Here is a 25,914-nt window from a genome sequence, read left to right as displayed (position 1 = left end):
ATTCTTCAAAAAAATCCCATAATCCTTTCAATCAAGAAACAAGCACAACTTGGAAGCTCTCCAAAATAACATCAACCGACTCCCCTCCTCCTATCCCTCTCATTAAATCCCAACAAAAATCGACAAACCCGCACCAAAAAAAAGAAACAACAATTTACGATTTGTTTTTCATCCCAGCGAAAATGATCGCAATGTTTTTCCCGTTGCTGCCCTCCCCGTGACCCAGATTCTTCTCCCTCCGTGCCATAAAATCGTGGAGAAAAAAAAAGCGTTGAAAAATGAAGGATACAAAAAAAAAGTAACGGCAAAATGTAATGCAAAATGTCCTATAATCCAGTGAGGTCAACGCGCACTCGAGTCCCAAGGTTTTTCAGCTTTATGCATCCGTAAATCGTTGGCGGTTGCTTAACACTCTAGGGTGCCTAGGATGAGAGAATGTACCGACGATGTCGAGACTTGGGTTGAAATAGTTTTAGCATAAAACCCCGTGGCCACTACTAACCCAGTGATGCACTTCCTCTTGCTCCAGAGACTCAGTCCTGTTTATCCCATTCTCCTTTATTCTCGCGGGACATTCACCGATTTATGGATAAAGCGTTGTGTTCACACACTATCCCTCACTGACTCCTGAACTACCTTCTAGTAAGTGTGTGAGATTCCGTACTGGAAGGAGGGGTGGGAGGGGGTTAACGTGTGTGAACCAAGCGGTGGAATAAATTGTTTGGGGTTTATGGCCAGTCTTTTGAGCGGTGATGTTCGTCTGGATTTTATACTTCCTCTTGAAGGATTATGAATATTTTTGATGGGCTATTGGGTGATGAGGGTCTTGGGATGATATGTTCAGGGACCATCAAGATGGTTGGAAGGGCTTTGGTGGTTTCTCTGCAAAGGGAAGGAGAATTTTTGGTAGTTGAGGAATTGAGGAATACACATGTATTCACCCATTCTAGCCATTGCCAAATTCAAGATACGCTGTTAATAGTACATTAGAGTACAAGGGCACAAATTTCGTTTTCAACGAATGTGTGTACAGACCTCGCCTTCGGCTCGGCCTGTAAACTACACATTCGTTGAAAACGAAATTTATTACCGAGTGCTTTATAGTATTTTATGTCAAGTCGTGCAGAAGTCGAGTTTTGAGCAAGCTGCGCGAAGCGCAGCGTGCGATAAACTCGACTTATTGCACGGCGCGACATAAAAAATTTTGTCTGAAATTTCCGGTACACTTTCGAGAAATTTTGATCGAATTTAATTACCACTGAAATTTTGAGGAATTTCGTCATTGAAAATTCAGAATTTCGTGGAAAAATCAAAGAGAATTGCTAATTTCAGGTCCATTTTTCTGACAATGAATAGAAAACCAGAAAATTCCGCAAAATATTTGGTAGATTCTCACAACTCTATTAATAATGGAGAAATCTTAGATGAAAGTTTTTTCTATTTCTTTTTCAATTACATCTGACGGCTACAGTTTCAATTTTACAATAAAATGTTAAATAGTTTTTCTTAGGAAAAATCCTGAATTTCCCGTAAAAAACGTCAATTTTTTGGTTCCATTAGTCCTTGATCCTTAAAATCAACTTTTTCCTCGAAATTATGCGTAAATTCATTGTTCCACCGCATCGAATTAAAAATAAATTTATTCATTCGAAAGAACATATTTTTTTACGCATTCACCTAAGATTTCAAATTGGGATTCGTGATGCAAACTAATCACTTCCACTAGATGTGTGCAAAAATCGACAATTTCCTTGAAATTCCAAGGATTTAATGTTCGACAACAGGATAAAATTATTTATAAACAGTGGAAAAGTCATTTTTCATAATTGCTTTTATCAATTTTCTAACCGTTGCACACAACCGTGCTTTCGTTGCAAAGAAAACCTGAAATTAAGCCTTAAACCTTAAAGTAAACCTTAAACCTTAAACAATTTCTATCCGGCGTACCAATTTAAATGCCCCCACTCCAATTGCCCGCGAGTTTAAAAACTCATAGTTTCCCCTTAAAATGGACAAAGTTCTCGTAACGCACCGCAAAAATTTCGCTGCTGACAAAATAAACCCGTTGTACCGTGCTAGCAGAGTAATTTTTCTGGTATATTTTTTCTCCGTGCCGAACTATATGCACTGACAGAAATGGTGGAACGATTCAGTTGCACCCAAGCGAGGCTTCTTAACTGTTACCGAGATTCCCTAATAGTTAACGAATCGTGGTAATAGTTAAAAAGTCTCATTCGGTTCCACTAAACCATTCTATCAGTGTGCTAAGAACTGCAGCAGTTTGTGATCGAGATAATCGAACAGACCCTTGCATTTCATAATTTCAGTTGAGAAATGCAACAGCTGTATTCATCATGAACCTCTCGATCTCTGACCTGATGTTCTGCTGCTTCAATCTGCCATTAGCAACATCAACCTTCTGGCACAGCTCCTGGCAGCACGGAGCCCTACTCTGTCGTCTGTTTCCCCTGCTGCGTTACGGTCTGCTCGCCGTCAGCCTCTTCACTGTCCTCGCCATAACGATAAATCGATACGTCATGATCGGCCACCCCCGCCTCTACCCCAAGTGAGACCAAATATTCATAAATTCAACCCCAGATTTATATTCATTCTCTCCACGAGATGACTTCCCTTTTTTTGCAGACTGTACAAACCGAGGTATCTAATCTTGATGGTGCTCGCCACATGGATATCCGGGTTTGGGGCACTCGTTGCAACCTGGTTCGAGCACTGGGGTCGCTTTGGCCTGGACCCAGTTATTGGATCCTGCACGATAGTACCAGATGTTAACGGCCGCTCCCCGAAAGAATTCCTATTCATATTGGCATTTCTGACACCCTGCATTGCCATTGTCGTCTGCTACGCCAGGATTTTTTATATTGTCAGGAAAACTGCGCAGAAAAGTAGGAGGAGGGAGAAAGCCACCACTAATCTTGTTAAAGCAAGTCTCGAGGTAAGTTTTTCGTAGTTATTCTGGACATTCCTCATTACAGAGATAATTGCGACACTAACTGAAATTTATGCAGATAGTTTCAAAGTGTCAAATAACCTTTTGTGCGGTCACGAAACTTAAGTAAAGAGAGTATTGTGATTTCTGATTATTTCTTTCGGCACTATAGTTTCAAAATGACACGAAAAAAAAATGTCCGCGAATGTGGTATATCATATTCTGGTATCAGGAATATGCAGGCTATACCATGAAAACACGAAAAGTATGGATGCTTGATTGAAAAAGTATGGGAAAAAGAATAGATACTACAGAAATATTTTCAAAACCGAATGCTGACAACTGACTTGTTACAATAAAAAAAAACATTGGTGTACATCAGAGGGAAAAATCAGTCTGAATCAAGTCGGATTGGATCATGCCGTCAATTCGACATGAGAAACACGTCGATTCCCGGCAGTTGGATTCGGACAGATGCAAACCGGAATATTGGTCTGATTCAAGTCGATTTTTCGACTTGATTCAGACCGATTTTTCGGCAGTCGGATTAGGACAAATGCAAACCGGAATATTGGTCTGATGCAAGTCGATTTTTCGACTTGATTCAGACCGATTTTTCGGTTGGATTCAAACCAATTTTTCTGTTTGTTTTAAGTCGATTTTTCGATTTGATTCAAGCTGACTTTTCGATTTAATTCAAGCCGACTTTTCGGTTTGATTTGGATCGATTTTTCGGTTTGCTTCAAGCCGTTTTTCTGTTAGATTCAGATCGATTTTTCGGTTTGATTCACGCCGGTTTTTCTGTTTGATTCAAGTCCATTTTTCGTTTTTATTCATACCGATTTTTCGATTTGATTCAAGCTGACTTTTTAATTTATTCGAGCCGATTTTTGGTTTGATTCAAGCCAATTTTTCGGTTTGATTCAAGCCGATTTTTCGGTTTGATTCAGACCGATTTTTCGGTTTGATTCAAGCCGATTTATCCGTAAATTCTCCGTGTACATTGTCGATGAGGTCCCCTTCGGAAACCTTATACATGGGGTAAGGAAGGGGTTGTACATCGAGAATTCAGTATACCCCTCTCCGCCCTGCCGTAGACGACTTAGTACTTCGGTGAATTTTTCAAGGATATCTCCGAAACTAAGAGAGTTAGCGAATTTTTACTGAAAAATTTGGGGAGAGAGGGGTGGGTTCTGATTTTTTACCCCGCTACGACATTTTATGATTTTTTTCGTTTCGCCAGCGAATGACTAGCAAAAATGACGAACATTTTGAAAAAAGAAAAATTGAAATCTGACCCCTGGCTTGAGAAATATTAAAGAAAATAGTTTCACATACAAAGTTTAACATCTCCGGAACTACTCATCCAATTTCGCCCAGCCAAAACACGAAACTTTTACTATCATAAGGCGTAAAATACTAGGAAGTATGAAGTTTCTATTTCGATTATTTTTTAAGTTATCGTGGTAACAACAACTGCTTAATTAATTTGCCGGATTAATTTCGTCGAAAAAATGAAAAAGAATACAAAAAAATGCAATTTTTCATAACCGGGTGGCGAAATTTTCATTCGATAAGATAATCTTCTTTTTCCGTACACTCCTGTTCTCACAATTGCCCTGTTTTGTTCCAAAAACTCATCAGAATTCAAATTGATTTGATTCTGTTCCCAATTCCACAGGTGAAATTCACAAAAAATTTTGAAGACTCAGCGCTGGGCTCTAGTTGCGGTCCCACTGCCACATCCACAACAGAAAACGGCGGTTCTCCAACAAAAACCGATCGTTGCACCCCCCACTACATAATTACCCCCCAATCCAGCCTGCTCCCCGAAAACATGCCCACCCCCTCCTCCCCACCTTTGGAAAAAATAACGGAAAAAAATGAGGACACCTCCCCCATTGATCCCAACTGCTGCACCGTAAATGACCCCTCCAGCACCTCTTCCAACTCCAACTCCAGTTCAAACTCACCAAGAACTATTCAGGATCCATTCCCCGAGTCTCTCAAGGAAAATGGAACCGCAAACTCCACTGCATCAGGAATATATCCGGTAATTCCGAACTTCAGCATCTCGCATGTGGATAAAACCGAGGACAAGTCGGAGGAGCAACAGATTCTCTCCTCGAAGATGTTAGAGAGCGATATTCAGTGTCTCCAGGTGCCAAATCGTTTCCATAAGGATGAGTCGTCTTCTGAGGGACCATCGAGACCTCAATCCTCTTCATCTAGATACGAACCTTCGGAAATTTCGGAGGAATTTCCATCGTCGAGGTATGTATGGAGGATGAATCTAGTGATGTGTAAGAGATTGTAGGAGATTTTTTCATGTTTTTTTACACTCCTGCAAACGAAAAGTGCCTTTTCGTTTTTCGTTTACTTTTCGCTTGTAAACGAAAAAGGCACAGTTCGGCCACACGCTGGTGGTGATATCACTGTCAAAAAATATTAAAATAAACATATGTGAGACGAAAATTTTCATGAGTGGAAAGGTACCAATCACACGAGTTCGTATCGAAATATACTATTTTTACCGACTGTGAAATTTCATGAGACGTTTATCATGAAATGCGTGAAGTTAGACAAATGCTGTCAAAAAATCATTCTTGATAGTTTTTTCCAGCACTACTCACTATTGAAATGCTTCAATAATTAAAAACAAAGTAGGTATAATAAAAATGCGATTCCTGCTCGTTATTAAATTATGTCAATAATTGAGGACACATTTAGTAATAAGCAATTCTAAGATTTCTTTCTTTCTCTTTGAAACCCTTTTAAGTTTTAAAGATTTCTTCAACCAGTCGGGGAATTATCTAAAAAATGATCATGAAATGCTTTTCGATAATTCTCTTCATGTCAAACATTTGTAGCTGAAATTCTCGGCAACCTTCCTGGAAATTTTTACTACATTCTAATTTCACTGAAATTTCAAGGAATTTCGCCACTGGAAATTCAAAATTCCACAGAAAAATCAATGGAAATTGTCAATTTCAGCTCAATTATCCCGTCAAAATTGATAGAAATCCACAAGTGGATGAGTATATTCTTGAATTTTCAATAAAAATTCAGCGCTATTTGGCACTGAATATCCATGTCTCTACTGAGAATTCAATTAAGTTGAGAAATACTCGTCCTCCTGTTGCTTACAAGTTTGAAATTTCCTAGAATTTTAAGCAAAATGAGAAATTTGATGATATTTCCTTCTTAAATCGAGTTCAATGTTACTCCCTTTAACATTACTAGTCAAGTGACAATGGAACTTCAATTTTTTTCTAACAGTGTCCTTCCACCAATTATGAGTTTGTCTTGGAACTAAGTGATTTGAAGAGAAAATGAATACATATTTTTTTGTCTTTAGAAAATTACTAATCGAAAATGCTTCCAAAAATTTTCACCTAAAATCACAATTTATCAAGATGATTCAATCTCCAATGAGGAGCAAAATAGTATATTTCTAAACTAGGGAGGTAAAATAAAGGAGTCGTGTCAACGCGCGGATTTACCACCCGAGCCGACGCCGGATGGTTCGAACCGTATTTTTCGCCTCGGCGTAGGCTCAAAGTCAGATTTCCCTACTGGACGAGGGAAATGTGTACTTTGCGCTCGCCGGGGCGAAAAATCTAATCATCAAATTTTACCACTCGAACACTGAAAAACGCCTCTCCTTTTCAGATCTGATTCATCTTCTGAAAAACGTCAAAAGAAAAACAGCCTATTCCGAAGAGAGTCCCGCTTCCGGAGTATGAAAAATCGCGGCCTGGAGTCTGGCAAAATGACCGCAAAGGACAAGAAACTACTCAAGATGATTTTAGCAATTTTTTCCTCATTTTTGATCTGTTACTTACCGATCACGATCTCGAAGACATTCAAGGATATCATAGACTGGCGTGGTCTCAACATCGCGGGCTACATCCTCATCTATTTGACCACCTGCATAAATCCAGTGATCTACGTTGTGATGAGCTCTGAGTACAGAAGCGCTTACAAAAACGTTCTTCTCTGTCGAAGTGACTCCTTCGAAGGGAGAAAACGTGCCAATTGATATGATTGATTTTTTACTTTCCTTACTGAGCTTTATTCATTAGAAGACTGACTTTAGTGTAAATAATACTGTCGTGGAGGATTTTATAAGTTTTTTATTCATCATTTCATTGATGTTAGTGATTGATTCAGCAAACACTTATACCTACTGAATCATTTTAGACTTAGTATTTTACGTTCAATGCAATTAGAATTAAAAATTTTAATGATGTAAACATAGAGGTAACAATGGTGTATATAAATTCATTGGTAAACTTCGAGATAAACATTTTCAGTATTGAAGAACAATCTTTCGAAACTGATAATTTTCCTTTTCTCTCATTCATTAGTATCTAACTATTACACATAAGTAATTTATTTAATTTTTTCATGTCACTTGTCTGGTGGAGTCACTGACTTTCCAGATCTGGATGGAGTAGATGAGCACAATTACATTAAACAACTGATCGAGGAACGAATCGATAGAATTGATAAAACATGTTGTAGACAGATGCTTAGAAAGGAATAATTAAATTGGGTATTTCTTTTGCTAGAAGGTGAAGCACAACCGTATGAAAATAAAGTTTACACGGGCGAAAAATTCTACTTTATATCGTAAGACAAGAAGTGGGGGTATTTTGAGTGCGTGACATATTGATTTAGGGCCCAAAAAAAGTTCGTAAAATCGCACTTCACGCATTAAAATGTGCCGAAAAGAATTTGCAGTGGGTTTCCAAACGTTCGGATCGACCCTTTCGTTTGCGACATGGGACCATATGACACACCAATGAAATATATTATCTCTTATTTTAATTTTGATCATTAGTATGGCAGATTTGTAAAATGAATGATCAAAGAAAAATTTTATCATTCCGGCCGTAAGGCAGTGCTTGACGGACGCTACAATTTCCTATAAGAAATCCTATTGGATATGCTAGAGGAAATCCTATGGAGAATTCGAACATTTCCTGTAGAATTTTCTAGGTAGGATGTCCTATGGGATTTCATGAGATTTTCAACAGGATTTCTACAAGTAATACCACGAGAGCTTTAAAATTCTCGAGCAATTCCCGATAGGTTCGTTGCAAACAAACGAAGGAGTCAAGTTTTTCAGGTTAAAAAATCACGAGTGCGAAGCACGAGTGATTTTTCCTCAAAAACTTGACGACTAGAAACCAAAATTCAAGTCAATCCATCGAAAATTCTGGTCAGGAGACAATTTTGAAGATTTTATGGATGTACAACTACATGCCGTCAATGAAATAAATTGAAACCTATTTTTTCTCATTTTTTGAGTATAAAAAATGAGTACTAAAATCGTCAGCATGGTAAGGACAATCCCCCTACACTGATAAAAAAAATTCTAATATCTGAAACGTATTTACTTGATGCAAGTAGTTCTTCTTCAATCGCTTAATTGTTCCAGACTTCTCAACTAACATGGTCCGAGAAAATAGCTCATGTCTCATGTCTCATGTCTCATTTAAAATATTCTTGTACTCAAGTGCGATTTTGTCGCAAATTAAGTACAAGAATTTAAGTATTTATTGTTTTCATGATTTTTTTAATGCACTTCCCATGTTCGATATGTAATATATTCATGATGTAACGCAGAACGCAAATATTTTGAGACTAAAATATAAAATTAAGTACTGATATTAGGGCTGATTGTTATTAATATTAAGGCTAGAATATTTTAAGCCCGTGAAAATAATTTACTCAATAATAATTTGTCTCAAGTGAATATGGTCTACATACTAGAGAATTTTTCTCTCAGTGAACTTTCAAATTTTACTGTGTTCCCCACCTTCAGCAAAGCAAAGAGATGCAGGGGAGTCTACTATATTATTCCTGATGATCAGATAACATTTCGAATTTATTGATTGCCATCACTTGCTAGCTATTGTGTGCAGGTGAAGATAGCAGTCATTGAATTTGAGTCATGATTTCTGCCGAAATTTTCCCTCCGAACCAAATTCTGCACTCCCCTCATAATGGGAGACAATCGTTCTTCCCGTATCAGACAAATTGCCCTATTAGTTTGATTAATAAAGGGCGATTTACAGAGATTGAAACAGCTTAACTTAAGAAATGACTGTTGCAAAACACAATCTATTTTAAAAGAAATATCCGACGACGATCTAAGGAATCCGAGAGAATTTCAAAACTTTTGCATAATCATTTGGAAAAAAACTCCATGTTATTATCATTTATCACTGCTTGATCCAAGGATGGAAAAAGGACTGAAGTTTATCATAGCAGTTGAGGAGTTGACGAATTTCATGCTTGACGTCACGGAATTGCCAATTTTATCTCATTCATTTTTATGAACCATAGAGTGTAACATCGTTCTTGACGTAGGTTTTTGTAAATGAATCTGTAAAAGAGAGAAGTCACGTGTAACTCCGTTGGATACGACTATTCAATGATTATCAATTGACTTTTACTTCTTATCTACATTTTTGGCATTAGACATCCTAATTTATTAATAGTATCATTGCGCCGCCTCCTGTCACTTTATTCGTTTGCGAGTTTACTCCGTTGAGAAACTAGTGATACATAATAATTGTTTACCATTCAAATCAATCATGAACTGAGAGGGTTATTAATCATTAATAAATAATCAAATTATCGATTTGGAGTAGAATTCCAACATTTCTAAATATCACTCAAACACACATTCCTTTCAATGAGGGTTTCTCTAGGATTAATTTACTCTTCTTGCCGTTTTTGCTATTCTCTTCTGTTGAAATAATTAACTAACTATTAAATTAACTAACTATTGTAACCAGTAATTAAAATCAGCAGTGAAAGGACAAAACGAAAAAGAACTGCACTCGAATTTATTTTGGAAACTAGTGATTCTAGGGAGAAATGTCATTAAAAAATCTGATAAGCTTTGGAAAAATTCCTAGCGAACTATCCTTTGATATTTGCTCCCAAAATTTGGAGTTATTGCTTTCGGCCAGTTCACTTGCTTTTCGACTGGTCCCCAGTGATTAATTGTCTAGAGCGGGCACAGTTTGTGATTGCAGTGTATTCACGTCCAGGGGCCGTTTTTTATCGGTGCTACCTGGCGCCATTCCATTCGCAGTGAATTTAGGAGATACCTTCGTGATTGTGAGCTTCTGTGAGGTTTGCATCTCCTTGTACTTCAGGAAGCCAGAGGTGCCGGCTAATGCAAGACCTAGGGCCATCATCAGCCACTTCATAATACTAGAAAGATTGATACAAAAATTTTTAGTGTTCCCGAACGTCTGCTAGTTCTCAACACACATTTCTACGAAATTGGTTAAGATTATCCGGGAGAAAAACATGAATGGTTTTAGGATGACAAATGGGAGCAGGTGGAAAGTGAATTCATATAATTTTTTTCTTAATGCAGAACAAAAATAAGAGAGACACGTATGGATAAAGTGAGTTCTATCCATTCAGTAGTGAAGCGGTAAAACTGTTTAAGAATGTACTACACCCTTTTCGCCAAAATTCACGTTTTTCGATTTTTTCTGGTAAATTATTGATCGGATTGACGTGAAAAAATATACCGTTTTTGCGTTTTATCATTACTTAATGACTCACGAAATTTTATGATCGTGCAATCATTGTCCTGCGTTTTTTCTAAAACTTTTTGGAAACTCACAAATCTTCGGAAAAAATGCAGGAAAATGATTGCACTACCATGAAATTTCGTGAGTCAGTCAATAATGATAAAACGCAAAAACGGTATATTATTTTGCGCTAATCTGATCAATAATTTGCCAGAAAAATGAAAAAACGTGAATTTTGGGCGAAAGGGTGTAGTACATCCTTAAGTCCATTTTGACTATTGGTCAATTTTCAATAATTCTCAGTAGCTAAGACAAAGAGGCGGGTGTCAGCGCTTCTATCATACTTATATTGCTTTTTAGCAATTATTATTCACATTCTAAAATTATCAACTCGCGTTTCCAACGTATTACAGTTGGGGGTACAGTGGGGCAGTGTCCAAAATTTTTTAAATAATAATAAATGTTGTTTCTTGGTTTTTTACCTTCGAATCTCTAAAAATCGACAGAGAAACTTTGAAATCGGTAGGGACGGTCCCGATGAAGCGATTCTTTAATTTGGGGCTCGATAGGGTGCGCGTTGTTAAAAATCTTGAAATTTTTAACGCCGAATAATTTACATGGAATTTTCATTGATCTCGCTATTGATAAATCAGTGAATGTTGTAGAATATTCAATGAAATTTGATTTCTCAGGTTCATACGACAATGAAAATTAGTGAAAATCATGACAATTCAGGCAACTTTTCTGAATTTTCAATCTGTTGCTTAATTTCCGCGATAGCTTTGAAAATCCAAATTGTCATTAAAAATTCAATGATCATTCATGATAAAAACTTCATTTTATTGAATTTCCAAGATGAATCAGCAATTTAGTCTGAAATTAAATTCAAGTTCAGAATATTGAAAATTCAAATGCATCCGTTACTTAAATTTAAAAAAATTTCTAACAGTGTCAAATTAAATTTTACTTTTATTCTACCACTTTCTACCATACCAACTCGTTTTTTTTCTATGTTCAATAGTAAATTTCATATATGTTCATATAGTAAAAAATAATAATATATTGTTTCCGTGCAACGACAAAGGTTCAAAATATCTCAAGAAACGATCCGAGAAATTGTTGCAGCACTAATGACACAATTTTCAACCTCCCATTCCACGTTTTTCTGAGACAGAGGGGATAATATAACTGTATTGTGTTTGTATTGAATTATGACGGTGTAATCTACTCTGCTGAGTCGGGAAAGCAACATCAATCCCGAGAAGATCTCAGATATAGAACAAACTTACTTAACGATGGACATCATCGTGAAGAGCATCTTGAGCGGAGCTAGATATTCGTCGTCCAATGCAACACCCTCCTCCACCCAGAATAATGGAAGTAGTGCATCCGGGAAAGTCTTCATCAACTTGAACTTCTCGACTGCATGAATGAACATATTGAATTGTAAGCGTTTTCTTGCTTCTATAGGTGCACCCGCCAATGCCACGAAATTCATGAAAATCTCATGATCCTCCTACATTGATGAGGGTAAAGAATGGAATTATATTGAGGACTTCGCCAATTTATTTCCAATCAGACATGGGTATGGGTAATACTAAAATTACGTGGGCACCTCGCAAATTAATTCCACTAATTAAATTAATTTCAATAATTCCATTGGGCTGTTATTATCGAATTTTAACTTCTTTAAGACACCCCAGAGCTCAACGACACCTTTCCTTTTAAAGATATAGTAATTAAAAAAAATTAAATTATTAACCCTCGATCACTCGCTCAATTAGCGCGGCGACGCCCGTTGTCGTTTTTTTATACTTTAACGTGTTTCTCGACGCTTAAAAATTCTGAACAAATTAGAGTTTCTAGTTCAATGCGTTGGCATTGTCCATTTTTTTCTCGGGAAATTTGTTTAGCTAAAAAAAGAAAAGAAACGTCGAACGGACAGAAAAGCGGCGCCACGCCGCCCGGTGCGAGTTAGTCCCTGTCGACCCCTCGAGCGGCAGTGTTGTTACATTCACCGTCACACTTGCAATGCGCGCATAGCAGTAAGCGCCAAGGTGGCAACAGCGCGCTCGGTTTAACCCTTGGGAACGAATCCCGGAAGAAATAGACCATGGAAAAAAGAGACCAAGGGAAAGAAAAAACAGACCAAGGCAAATTTTTAAGTTGGGTGGGTTTTAGCACGTTTTGGGCATGTGGGCTATTTTTTTGTAGTCTATTTGTTCCACCTACTCTTGGGAACACCCAAGGATTTCCTTGAATTATTCCAAAAACCCCAAATTTTCTCAATGTTGTTTGGAAACCTCCGGATTTTACATTTTACTTTTATTCTATCACTTTCTACCACACCAACTCGCAATTTTTGCTATGTTCAAGAGTAAATTTTGAGTATGGCGAGTATGGTCCTCGATTACTATGTTCATGTAGTAAAAAATTAGTATATTTCGTAACGAGTGCAAAAAAGTGTTTTTTGGCGAGTGGGAGGTTTATATCACGAGCCGAAGGCGAGTGATATAATCCCACGAGCTAAAAAACATTTTTTCACGAGTTACGAACAATATTTTTCATCACAATGTGGCGGAAATTGGACTTTTAGGCACGCGGAGCGTGCCGAAAAGTTAACTTTTCGTCACAGCGTGATGAAAAATAATATATTGTTTCCATGCAACGACGAAGATTCAAAATATCTCAGGAAATGGTTAAACCTCCTAATTTGTATCGATTTTTTAATAACTTCGAGAATTTTCTAGACCACAGGGAAAGAAAGTTCCGGGTGTCTAGCCATTTCTAGCACCGCTATTTAACGTCACTTAGGTTGGATAGGTTATAATATAAAACTGTAATTGATGAAGATAATTTGCGGAGACAAGGATGTCAATTTTAACATCTCAACTTTTTCTTTTTAATCCTAGAGTTCTTGTTTCTAGTACCCAATGGTTCCGATTTTAAAATCCCAAAGTATTGAATTCCAAAACCAAAGTGCCTTGATTTCAGTACCACGAAGTATTCAAATCCAGAGACTGTTACCGGAAAAAAATTTTTTTCTTCTGTGTGAATTTTGTAGAAAACCGAAAAATTTCCTCGAACTTTCTAAAAAAACTTAACATTTTCACGTCCACATAAAAAAAATTATCCATATTATTATATGTAGTATCTCAAAGAGGTTTAAATTCATTGATAGCATAATATCTTTTAAATTCGAATTAATTAGCGACGTGATCACACAAGTCATGAACATTTAGTATTGCTAAACGTTCATAGATATGCCTTTCAACTCATGAAAAGTGATGTCAAATTACCGTTCAAATCATTCTTTATATAATTATTAATATGTACCTTATTTGGTTTGAGACCATCGACTTGGCTCAAGTAAAAGGGATCACCGAGGTAGAAATGAGGAAGGCTGGCAATCAGGGGTGCACCGACGCAGGGGAAGAGATCAATGTAACCTTTCTTCATACATTTATCTGGAGCCTGACATAAGCACTTCAAGTCTTCATCTTTATTCATGTCACCTAAATCTGCGGTGTATAGATTCGTAGGAACACCTGTCAATGATAAATAATAATGAATAATCGACTATAAAACTCCACAGGACGCTCCAAATTAACTGTAGTTAACCGATATTTCCCGATAGTTGTATAAAAACGAGGGGTTTCTACATCATAAATCATATAGATCATATTCGTAAAATAGAGAAAAAACTAGTTTTAATTCGCAGAAACATGTCACTGATTGTCGGGGATCCATTCCTTATTTTTAGAAATTTATCCCCAATTATTATGGCATTCAGTGATTTCATTCAGTAAAATCTTAAAATATGAGCCAGCTATAGTAACACATTACTGAAAAAACTGCAATCGTTACTCATCTTGATATTCGTCCTCCAGACAAAATTGCCCGGACCAATCTTAATTTTTTTTTTGGGGGATTTTTTAAATGGCAAATTTTGTCCGAAGGGCGAGGGGCGGAAAGTTCCTTAGAGTTAAAACTTTTTTCCCAACATTTTTGTCGGAACTATCTTTTTACAGCAGTCACGATTGCGATTCGGATTTATTCGATTTCTTAATTTTTTCTATTTTCAATTTTAACTTCTGGTTGCGATGCCCTTCGCAATGGAAACAAGGCTAATAAAAGAAAACCTACAGCGGAAGCATGAAAAATGCCGGAAAAATACTGCAACAGACAGACGAAAAGACTGATGAGAGTGCGGTCTAAAAAAAGCACCAAAGAACTTTTGAAAATGCACAGGAAGAATCTAAGACTGACGATAGGACTTCTTACAGGCCACGAAACCCCTAGAACACACCTGTTTAAACTGAATCTTGCAGAAGAACAAAACTGCAGGTTATGCGGGGGAGGTATTGGTATTGGTATTGGTATTGAAAGGTTTATTAACTGTACATTATGTTGTACAATGATGCTGATGCCATTAATGGTCCAGCTACGCTGATATTGTGACAAGTTTAGAAAAATGCCCTAAAGGGCACCGCTCTCAGCAGACAGTATAAGTTAATATCAAAATATTACTAATTAAAGCCCATTCTAAGAAGAAGCGCAATATTTGCACTGAACTTGCTACTGCGTACATTTGTTAATAGCTCTCTAGATCGGCGGGGGGGGAGGGGGAGGGGCAGGGAGGACACCATACACGCCCTGTGTGAATGCCCCCTATTTAGTACTTTGTCGCTATAAAATCTGGGGCCAGGCTTTCATAGAACCAGAAGACCTATGTAAAGGGACAGTAGCCAGCCTCATTAGCCTAGTAAAAGGTACAGGGCTGGGGCTGGTGGACTGAATAAATAAAAGCGGATGTTACACGAAGAGAAATGTTCAGTAAAAATTACGGATCTCAGAGTTCGCTTCTCGATCACGGAATCGACTCAGAAAATTTGAGTGACGGTATCGCAATTTTTCACAGGGGATTCAGGTAAAAATTACGGAATGCTCTGGAAAAATTACGTGACAGTTCCGTAAAATTTCCTACAACCACATTTTGCTGCGAAATTACGGAAAAGATACGTAATTTTTATTGAATATTTCTACGTGTACAAAAGATCATATGATATATATCTAATCTAATGTAATTCTAACTTGGGCAATGCTCGACCCCTGCTGAAAAAATTGAAGTTCCATTGAAATTCCAGTGCAATTTCAAATTTCATTTTTCTTCTAATAGTATAATCAAATTCCTGCAATCTCAGGGGAATCATATTCAATTTGGGGAAAAACTATACATGTTTTCAGGGACAGCGATGACGTGCTAGCTCGGTGAATTGAGCTTCTTCGACACCAACCCAATGCTCAGTGGACAACGTATAAGTTCGATTTATACCAGAATGAATATTTAACTGAATCAATTTTTAAATAGCTCTCAAACATATAATATCAATAGTGACTGACCTTTGTAACTGGAAGGTTTTACGTAGTATGCTGGTAGACTGATACACAAATCCGTAGCAAAAGAAACAACATCTTCATCTTCAAAGAGAAGGGCGTGGAAAATAGTGGTATCTGTTCCATGATAATCATTGCAGGGGCCATCCTCAGCCCAGACATTCTGCTTTTTCTCTCCCTTGAATTCCACTACTTCACCCACTTCCACGTAATTGTTGAGACCTCGCTTAACTTTTATTCTATCGGGTACGACTGTGCCATTTTTCTGAAATTGATGAAAATAGTGGCATCATTTAATCAGTGCTGAAAAGTGTCAACTTTCCGTTTCTGCACTTTGTAAAACGAGCAGGGGTTCGAGCCTATGCGCCAGGAGGCATGTAACCGTTACTTTTTGCGTTATTAGTCTCTCTTTTTTTCTTTCTACCAATTCCATTGATTGTAAGCTTACGTATGGATCCGTGTCAAAAAAAATGATAGGAGATAATGTGAAATGCGAAAATGTCCATATGAACTACACTGTTAGAAATTTCTTGAAATTTCAATCACAGCGTCATCTGAATTTTCAATGTTGTGAATTTGAATTCAAGTTCAAATGAAAACCTTTACTAAATTTCTTATTCACCTTAAAAATTTAAGAAAATTAGGTATTTTATGTTAAAGGATCATTGATTTTTCAATGGAAGCTTCAATTTCCAAACTCGTCGTGAAAATTGAACATCGCATACAATTGAATTTTCAGTATATTGAAAATTCAGAGAAGTTATTGCTTGAATTTTCAAAATTTTCAAGGTTTTTCAGTGCTTTAGGGACCTTAAAATCGAGAATTACTTGAATATTCAAGAAATTAATTGATTGTCAATGAAGAAACATTCTGAAATTTCATATAACTTTGTCGTTGTTAAAAATTTCAAGCGTTTTCACTTGAAATTTCAAGAGTAATTTTCTAACAGTGTAGAGGTGCGCACGAGACTGCACTTTGGAGGGATCGTCTCGCTCTAAAACAACATGAAAATTTTCGGGACTCCCTCAGTCTCAAAGGGCATAGTATTGACTCAACTTTTCACGACTGCAAAAAAATTTATCTCGTCTCGTTTTCTCCTTTTATCCTATTTTTAACATGTACGAGACCGAGACTGAAACCGAGGCCAAATATAAAAAAACGGGAAAAGTGTAGACTGTGACGAAACAAATTATCTCCGGGTCATGATCAGAGGAGACTATAGTATGCCTTTTGAGACTGAGACAGTCCTAAAAATTTCCATGTTTTCTTAGAGCGAGACGGTCTCAAAATTTGAAGTCTCGATGATTGATTCAAACAAAACAATAGTTGCATCAATGAGAAGCTTGTGGCCGATTTATATAATGTAACTAAGCGTATTTTTTATGTTCCTTGTCACGTTTGCGTTGTATTTAATGGACATGATTCGGAGGTAGTGGAGGGAGTAGTTGCTTCGTGTATAGACACCCAGTAGCGTTCGGCCAGTTGTACAGTCACTCAAAACTTTTTCTTGGCTGATACGCTACCGCGTATCTTGATTTTTCTAGAGTAGGACGATAGTTTTCCCAATGCTGCCAGTTGCGCCAAGCTTATAGTGCTACCGTATGAATTTTTAGAATCTTTCAGGGTGCGATTTCAAGACATTAAGAAATTTAACAATTACAAAAATAAATTGATTCAACTTACAGCACCTAGAAGAGCAAATCTGTATTTCTGAGGGCCTTCCTTGATGAACGCCGCTTCATTCTCAGCAAGAAGTGAGCAAATTGCTTTTCCCTGCAGGTCTTGAACTGTGCAATCGATTGGTAAGCCTGTCCAGAGGAACTCCCTCACTGTGGCCTTGAAGAATATTGAATCGGGCTTCTTGAAAATACTGTCCACGGCCTTCGCTATAATTGTAATCATAATTTTTCTATTAGCTGTCTCACTGGGAAGCTCATAAAATTGTATTCACCGTGAAGGCCAAAAATTGATGTTTCATACATCATGCAAATAATATTTCATTCGTTCATGGACTAAATGACTCAGCAGTTTTCCACTGAATTGAAGATTAAGAACATTAGTGGGGACTATTGTTTTCTACAATATCCCAGAAAATCTTTAGCAGATTAATGAACCCCAACACTTTATTTTAAAGCTTTCACTTTGCTCTGTATACGGAGATGTATATTTCCGACGAAGTGATGAACCTTATTTCCATGTTATGAAATCACTCATTGTTATCACGAAGTCTAATGAAAATTTTCATCACACTGTTCGTAAAACTGTATTTGTCATTTTAGTGTGAAGAAAAATACTATTACGACTCGTGTAATCGCAGTCCTCAACTTGCCTCGATCCCCTATTTCCTTGCAGAAATAATTCAACAATTCATATTTCATAAAAGGGTAAGTGAAATTACCGACAAAACCTATCATCCCTGGCTTCTCCCTGAGGACTGACATGACCATGGAGAGAATCATCACGTGAGGAAAAGTTATCACAGTATCTTCGGAGAGTCCTGGTCCACACTTATCAGGGACAAACTTCCACGTCACTTTGTTGGAGTACTCAGCGGTGTCTTCCTCTTCATTGTCCACTATGTCGACTTTCTCCTTGTACTCCCTTCATCAGGCAAATCAATATTAATTATTCAATGGCTATGTTGTTGTAGATCTTTCATCAGTTACAGCAGGAGTTGAGTTAATACAGTTCGGATTCGAAGCTCCGCACATACACCGATACAACAATTTAGTTGTTATTAACGAGGCTTTTCAACTATTAATGCGATACGTTAATAGTTAATGAATGATATCAATAGTTAAGAAGCCTCCTCAACGGCAACGACATTATTTCACGTTTCGATCAGTGTATGGAAACAACTCGATCCATCAGTAGTGAAGTGGTCAAGAAGTTTAAGTCAATTCCATTCTAGCGCCAGTTCTCAACGAATATCTCAAATTCTAAAGGAGTTGGCAAAATTTTCCTAAAAATCTTTTTTGTAAAGAAAAGTGAAGGCTATGGAAAAAGATCGAAAAATATCTTTCTTAAATTCCGAGTTATTCGACATAAACTGAACTGGGAGCTAAGTCGGCTTACACCGATTGACCACTTCACTACTGAAATTCTAACGCATTCGCAGAGTAATTCTGTCGAGAATTCAACACAGTTTGATAATATTTTTTTCATTATTTGTACGTAAAGTGAAATTTTTACAATTTATTTTTGATTTTTTTTTGAAATTTAATGTAATTTAAGTTAATTGATCAATTCATTATTTTCTTTCCTTGGATTTTCATATTATCTTTATTTGTTTTTCGGGATTCTACACCAGCAACGTCCTCGTCGTGAGTCCTGGGTTGCGCTAAGAGTTGGTGAGGTTTGCTAAATACCTCATTACTCCGTAAAAACAATTTAAATTCTGAATGTCTACCGTATATTAAGAATTCTTAATTGAATACATGCCTCAGAAAGGTAAGCTGGAATATTGGGGATGATTCCGTACATCTATTTGAGCACCTATCTATCAAGGAGGATGGCTCATAGTGGAGAAATTTATATTGTGTAATTTAGCTTACAGAAAGGGACGAAAATCACACCTCATAACACCCGAATTGATTCGAGTTTATCAAAGCGACTTTTTATCATATTTGTCCCGTTAATAATCCATCGTACTCGTAATAATACATCACAACTCGTAAAAATACATCGATTTAGTATGTAAAATCATAAATTGAAGGTGAGCAGAGTTTACCATCGTAATACCAAATAATGGAGTGATGCCCACGTGTGGAATTACCACCCGAGACGAAAGTGAGGGTCAAAGAGTTATTCACTACCGAATATCGTGATACAATAATTGCTTATTTCAAGGGATTTCAAAGTGATTTCACGTGGTTTCAAGGTATTATTGACTCCACGTGATTTCAAGTGATTTCATACGATTTTGCAGCCGATATCATGATTTGAAATGATTTCACACGATTTCAAATAATTTCAACTGATTTCAAATTTGCAATTTCGCCTGTCTGATGTAGAAAAAGATTTGGTAAATTACAAAGACCTTGCAATGCGAATTCATTTTTCGAGGATCAACGAAAGGGCCAGCGAACGGGAGTTATACGTAAAAAAATTAAGACTCATAAGGGCGGGATATAGTTAAACAGGAACCTTTGCCGGTAAACCATAGTCGTCAAAAGTTGTAATGCGGTGATAATAACTTTTTCTTTCTTTTCTATACGTTTCAAAGTGAAACTTCTCATCTCACCGATTTGGTGATTGATTTCACTGATTTCATTAGCTTTCAACTGATTTCACGTGATTTTAGAACTGATTTCAAGTAGTTTCATCCCAGAGTGACACATTGATTGCACCAGTGAAGAACCCCTTGGCGAGGGTGGTAAACACGTAGGTAAGGGTCCTTTATTTTACTTCCCGTGGTTGGAACGATTATTTCGCAAAGATTTCCCTCCCGCGAAGTGGGAGGGTAATGTCACTTTGCGCCCGCCGGGGCGAAAAATAGTGTTCAACATTCGTGGGAAAAGTCAAGTCCTCGCCGTGTCAAAGAATTAAAAATCATCATGAACCGCATTTGAACAATCCCAGAGTATTTTTCATCATTTGTTTATCTGAACTGCGCATCGGTTTTACTGTGCAGCTGAGTAGATTAAAACTAAATGTCTACTCACATTTTTCCTTCGACTTTTTCGTTTTCTGAATCATCTCTCAGTCAACGAAAAATCGGGATTTCATGACAATTTTATCTTATTCTCTGATACTCACTCATAGAAGAATGGACCAACTTCATTGACTATTGGCTTGGCACCTGCCTTGATCTCATCAGGATTGGTGATATTGAAGAGAAAAATTCGAAAATCTATACCAAAAGGTACAACTTCCCACATCTGCCTCACCTCTCCTCCCGGTTTTAACGTAACTTGCTAACAATAACAGAAAAACAACCATAATAAGTCATGGTAATCTACAGTAACAGGCTTCAGCACATTTCGTCATTTTTGTATTCCTTGAAACTTAAATCCAATGAATTCTTGAAAAACAGAATAGGTCAATTTTCTACAACTTCCAGACTTTTATCTCATTTTATGCAAACAAACACTTTAAGCTGGCATTCATTGTAGACACCAAAATTAGTATCAATCAATATGGACAGTTTACGGTCAAATATTTACACTGTCGTATGTCAATAGTGTGTCACACAATCTGCATAAATCAGTGAGCTATAAGAACTTTTCTATTCACTTTCACGTGATAAACATCGAAATATTCAGGGTAAACGTTCATTATGTGGAGACCCTGAGTGGGCTGAAATATTGAATGACACGTCGCACTCATGGCAATTCAACCAAAGTTATTATTATTTTTTAAAAAGCTCACACTGTTAAAAAGTTTTTGGCTCATGTTTCCTGTACACTTCTTGGAAATCCTTTTTTTTATTTCTTTCTATCCAGGAACAATTGCATTGAAATTCAAAGGGATTTCCTCATTGAAAATTGACAGTTGGATGAAAAAATCGATGAAGATAGCATATTTTGATATGAGTGACACGCAATTTTCGCGAGTGTGAAGTTGGCGATCACACGAGCTGAAAATGCCCGTCTCTCACACGTGTCGAACAATATTTTTTGACAGTGATGTTACGTTCAGCAACTGACCGAATTGTGCCTTTTTCGTTAACAAGTACGTGGAGAGGAATTTTCTAGAAAAATTCTAGTACGAGTACTGGAAAAAATCACAATCCAGCGGCTGTGAAAAATTCTAGTGCTGTTAAGGTAAAATGTCTTGGTATTTATGGTAAAATTTCTGGGGATTTCTGTGAAATTTTCACAGAAATACGGGGTAAAATTCACGTTTTCCCCAATAAAATTTCTAGTGCCGGCACTGGAATTTTTCCTGGCCGTCACTTTGCGCCTCTTTTCCCGTGCTAAACGAAAAGACAGACAGAGAGAAACATTCAATAAAAATTACGTATCTTCTACGTAACTCCGGAGCGAAATGTGGTTGTAGGAAATTTTACGGAATTGTCACCGAATTTTTCCGTAATTTTTGTCTGAATCTCCTGTGAAAAATTACGATACCGTCACTTCAATTTTTTGAGTCGATTCCCTAATCGGTGAGTGAATTGTAAGTTCCGTAATTTTTACTGAAGATTTCTCTCCACGCACTTTTTCGCATGAGGTGAACCTAGCAACAGTGTCAAAATAGCTATCTTCCTCACAAGGTAGAAAAAAAACTGTTCTGACCTCACTTTTTTGACTCTGGGGAGTGTGAGAGTTGCAGACCGAGGTGAAGTCCAGGAATGCAATCACACGAGTCAGAAAATTTATTTTCGACCGAGTGACGAACATAATTTTTCTTCACAATATCCGTAAAACTACGTTTTACGAACCGTGTGATGGAAATGGTATTTTTGAATTGGAAAATTCATGATTCCCAATGATTATTCTGCCACAGTTGTCTCGATATTCCCACGGAAATCCTCTCATAACGAATTTGAATACACATTGTCACCAGGTGATACACCAATCTAAACATGTATCAGGCGCAATTGAAAAAAAACGCGATCTCATGGCATTGGAAAATGTTAATTAACGGTCGGACAATGAAAACCGGAACAATCAGTTAATGACATAAAAAATGATACTATTCACAGCACCGATAGATCTAGATGAATATGAACCTCCTGTGATATTCGTAATGGAGAAATAGTGAGAAATGAAACAAAAGGGCAAATCAAACGTTCAAAACAAAAGTAATTAATAAAAAACGATCAGTAATTAATTATTTTCCAAATAACATTGACGAACATTTGAAAATTTCTCTTTAGGTGTCGATCTGCTGGTGATTTTTAGGTGAATCAACCTATTAGTAAAAAGTAATGATTTTTTATGTGCACCGTATATGAAATGAGTCGGCAGGATCAAGTGCACTAATTCCATTGAGACAATTTAATACGAGATCGGATAATTCCCTGGGTCTGGACACGTCATTGTCGAACTGATTATTAACTCCCCAATAATTAACCTCTCCTGGTGATTAAAATACAAATGCGAATGGAAAATCGTATTTCATGTCGACAAGATGAATAAAAATTTTGAACAGATTATTTTACAAAATACACGGAAAAAAGAAGATTCAGTTAAAATCTCATAATAGGAATGATAGAGTCAAAAATTACGATGCTTCCAATACACTACTAAAAAAATGAAATTTCATGGACTGTTTAGTAGTTTACTAGTAATTTTCAGGAGAACGACATGAAACTTGATCTGGAGACAAAAAATTTACTAAAAATTGAAAATCTTTGAACAACAGGAGGACGATAATTCTTCATATTTGAACATGCGATCAAAAATGAATACGCAGGAACAAATTACGCTGAATTTTGCGAATTTATATTGATTTATAATTGATCCATTCTGAAAATCCAAGGGGATTCAAAATTTTTGAGCAGCAGAAAAATGACAATTATTCTTACTTGAACATGCGATCAAAAAATGAATACTCAGGACCAAATTACGCTGAATTTTCTTAATTTCGATTGATTTGTAATTCATTTTTTCATCAAATTTTGAATTTCCGGAGAAAAAATTCATTGTAATTCTCATGGTACTGGCATTTGATAGTAACTCCCACGAAGTGTACCGAAAATTTCAGCCCGAAATCGGTAATAAAAACAATGCAACCAGAAAAAAATTATCTTTATATCCAGTGGTAAAGTTGCTTGAATTTTGAAATGGGAAAGGTGTTTGCTACTGAATTGCAAATTCCGTGATTCATGTACCTTACTACCTTGGCATAGACTATAAAAGAATATATATCCTCGTTAAAACGTGAAGATTTCACATCCAATTTTTTCATTCGTGTAACAATCGATGTTCCTATTGACGTTCGTACTACCTCAGCGAGCGCGGTCACTCGAAAATGATAAAGGAAATATCACCGATGTCACAAAATGATGAGTTACACCCAGAAAAATTGGTTATTTGAATTAAATAGTCCTCTATTAGAGCCAAATAATCGATTCATTTCACTGAGAAAAAAAATACTTTTGCAAAGGAATTATTTTATTGGCAGATTTTTTTAGGAGCGTATTTCTCCAGGCCAGTCATTCCCAGGTGGTCCCTGTCAATCCAGAAAAATATTACAATTATGTTGAATATTTATTGAATTGTGTATTGTATCGTTTATTTCCCAGTTTTTTCAAATGTATGAATTTTTAACGTAAAATAATTTGGAATAATTCTGTTAAATGTTAATAGTTGTCAATGGAGTTCATTCACGATCATATGTAGAATAATCAGTCCATAATTCAACATAATTGTAATATTTGGAGATGGACTTGAACCGCCTGGGAATGACTGGCCTGGAGAAATATGCCCCTAAAAAAATAAATTCTTCTCCCAAGAAAATGATTCCTTGACAAAAGTAATTTTTTTTGCCAATGTTGATTCAAATAATATTTAATTAAATCAAATAAACCATTTTTCTGCATCTAATTTCGTTAGGAAGATGATAATGCAGTTAGCACTGAAGTATTTCTACACAAATTCGACTCCAGCGATTCACCTTCTTCAGTTGACTCTTGAGGAACGGCGGGAAAATGGCGAATCCGAAGAGGGTACCGAACATAAAAAGACTGCCCCCAGCTATCCCCAACTTGAGCCAAAGTTGCATTTTCAGTTACTTAATGAGAATTGTTAAAAATTATTGCAAGAAAAATATTAATTAAAAAACCGCGATCCACTACTTCATTGATTAAGTCTTATTAAATATCTTGGATTCGGTTTTAGATAATCCAAATGGTTGGAAATCCTTGGAAGTTATAAGGACGAGTGAGCGGATGATGACTCGCTATTGCCGAGCCGTGAGAACGTACTGACTCAAAGAACTCAATTCCGCAAAAGTGATGTTACATATTCGGATATGCGATACCGAACTGGGGATGCCGGCCTACCAGATGCACAATTTTTTTTCAACCAACTCATTCGCAGCTGCGCAGTTCAAGTAGTGAAAAAATCACGTCAAATGAGTAAAAATGTGACTTATAGACTTTGTTATGGTAGGAATTCATTTTAATAAATAATCTGCGGCCGCGCTTTACGTCGGTCGATCATATTAATTCGTGAGTATATATTCTTCCGATAAAATAATACGAACGACAAATACACTGAAACGGGAATACAAAGGTGGTACACTGTTAGAAAAAAATGAAATTTTATGGATAGTTGACCATCAATTTTCAGGACGGTGACACTGAATGCGATTTAGGGAGAAAAAAATCATTAAATTTCAGGTTTCACGCAAAATTCAGTAAAATTTCAGAATTTTAAGCAGCATAAAGACGAAAATTCCTTAATTTATTGGAATTTCCAATCTCATATGGATATTCAGTGCCCAATTATTTTTAATTTTCAGTGAAATCTGAAATTTCCGAGGGGCCATTCATTTGGAAACCCGGTGACACAGTGATTACCGATTTCACGTGATTTCAGGGAGATTTCCATAATTTCATGCAATCATTGATTTCAGTGATTGCCTGGGATTTTTCTAATGATTTCGTGATTTCAGACGATTTCAAGTGATTTCACATTTTCGATTTCATCTATTTGATGGAGGAGGAGGGAATGGGGATAGAACCCGAAGGAAGAAATGCATCATATTAATGCAAGAAGGCTCAAGCATGAGAGTTACAAAGGGAATGAATGTAGGGATGAAACCATCAAGGTGAAGCCGTAAGAATCAAATTTTTTTTTCACTCATTCGTTAAAGTACCTATTTAGGGGAGGGTGTGCCTGTACCGCCCACCTAGGGGAAATGCCAGTTTTATATTTTATATTTCAACTTGAGTATAAAAACGTATTTGTGAGACTTCTTTAACTATGGAACTCGTTATTCTCGAAGTGTAGACACCTAGTTCTCCTTAGAATCCACAAAAATTGATTGAAAATAAAAGAGAGAGCCTATTGAGCGGTACTACTCGCCGTCGGGTAATACCGCTCGACACG

At 36.8% G+C, this 25,914-nt stretch overlaps 2 protein-coding genes across 2 annotated transcripts in view; one reads left to right on the top strand and one right to left on the bottom strand.

Annotated features, from left to right (window-relative positions):
- The window catches only part of LOC107039438 (G-protein coupled receptor moody), a 50,563-nt gene extending 43,298 nt beyond the window's left edge, over positions 1–7,265 (top strand). Inside the window, exons 3-6 of the mRNA XM_015259040.2 lie at positions 2,328–2,566; positions 2,644–2,953; positions 4,629–5,221; positions 6,620–7,265. Coding sequence (XP_015114526.1) covers positions 2,328–2,566; positions 2,644–2,953; positions 4,629–5,221; positions 6,620–6,989 — 1,512 coding nt within the window. The 3' untranslated portion in view covers positions 6,990–7,265. The remainder of the gene's footprint in view (positions 1–2,327; positions 2,567–2,643; positions 2,954–4,628; positions 5,222–6,619) is intronic.
- An 842-nt stretch (positions 7,266–8,107) lies between these two features.
- On the bottom strand, positions 8,108–24,583 carry LOC107039437 (sensory neuron membrane protein 1). Its single transcript, XM_015259039.1, has 8 exons — positions 24,476–24,583; positions 20,672–20,829; positions 18,312–18,514; positions 17,597–17,799; positions 15,919–16,177; positions 13,852–14,063; positions 11,805–12,031; positions 8,108–10,183 (listed from the first exon to the last, which is right to left on the bottom strand). Exons 1-8 carry the CDS (start codon positions 24,581–24,583, stop codon positions 9,967–9,969), a joined length of 1,587 nt encoding a protein of 528 aa, XP_015114525.1. The 3' UTR covers positions 8,108–9,966.
- Positions 24,584–25,914: the final 1,331 nt, after the last annotated feature.

The sequence above is a fragment of the Diachasma alloeum genome, unplaced genomic scaffold (genome assembly GCF_001412515.2).
Source record: "Diachasma alloeum isolate Michigan unplaced genomic scaffold, Dall2.0 Dall_scaffold_00300, whole genome shotgun sequence".
NCBI classification, from domain to species: domain Eukaryota; kingdom Metazoa; phylum Arthropoda; class Insecta; order Hymenoptera; family Braconidae; genus Diachasma; species Diachasma alloeum.
The sequence above is the reverse complement of the archived record's forward strand: the minus strand, read 5'-3'. Positions and strand labels throughout refer to the sequence as shown.

Excerpts from the sequence above, each read along its gene's own strand:
- LOC107039437 (XM_015259039.1), bottom strand. The coding sequence starts at position 24,583 with ATGCAACTTTGGCTCAAGTTGGGGATAGCTGGGGGCAGTCTTTTTATG. Across the intron at positions 12,032-13,851 it reads ATGGTCTCAAACCAAATAAG|GAGGATCATGAGATTTTCAT; the intron begins GTACATATTAAT and ends TCATCAATGTAG. Across the intron at positions 10,184-11,804 it reads ACGATGATGTCCATCGTTAA|TATTATGAAGTGGCTGATGA; the intron begins GTAAGTTTGTTC and ends CAATCTTTCTAG.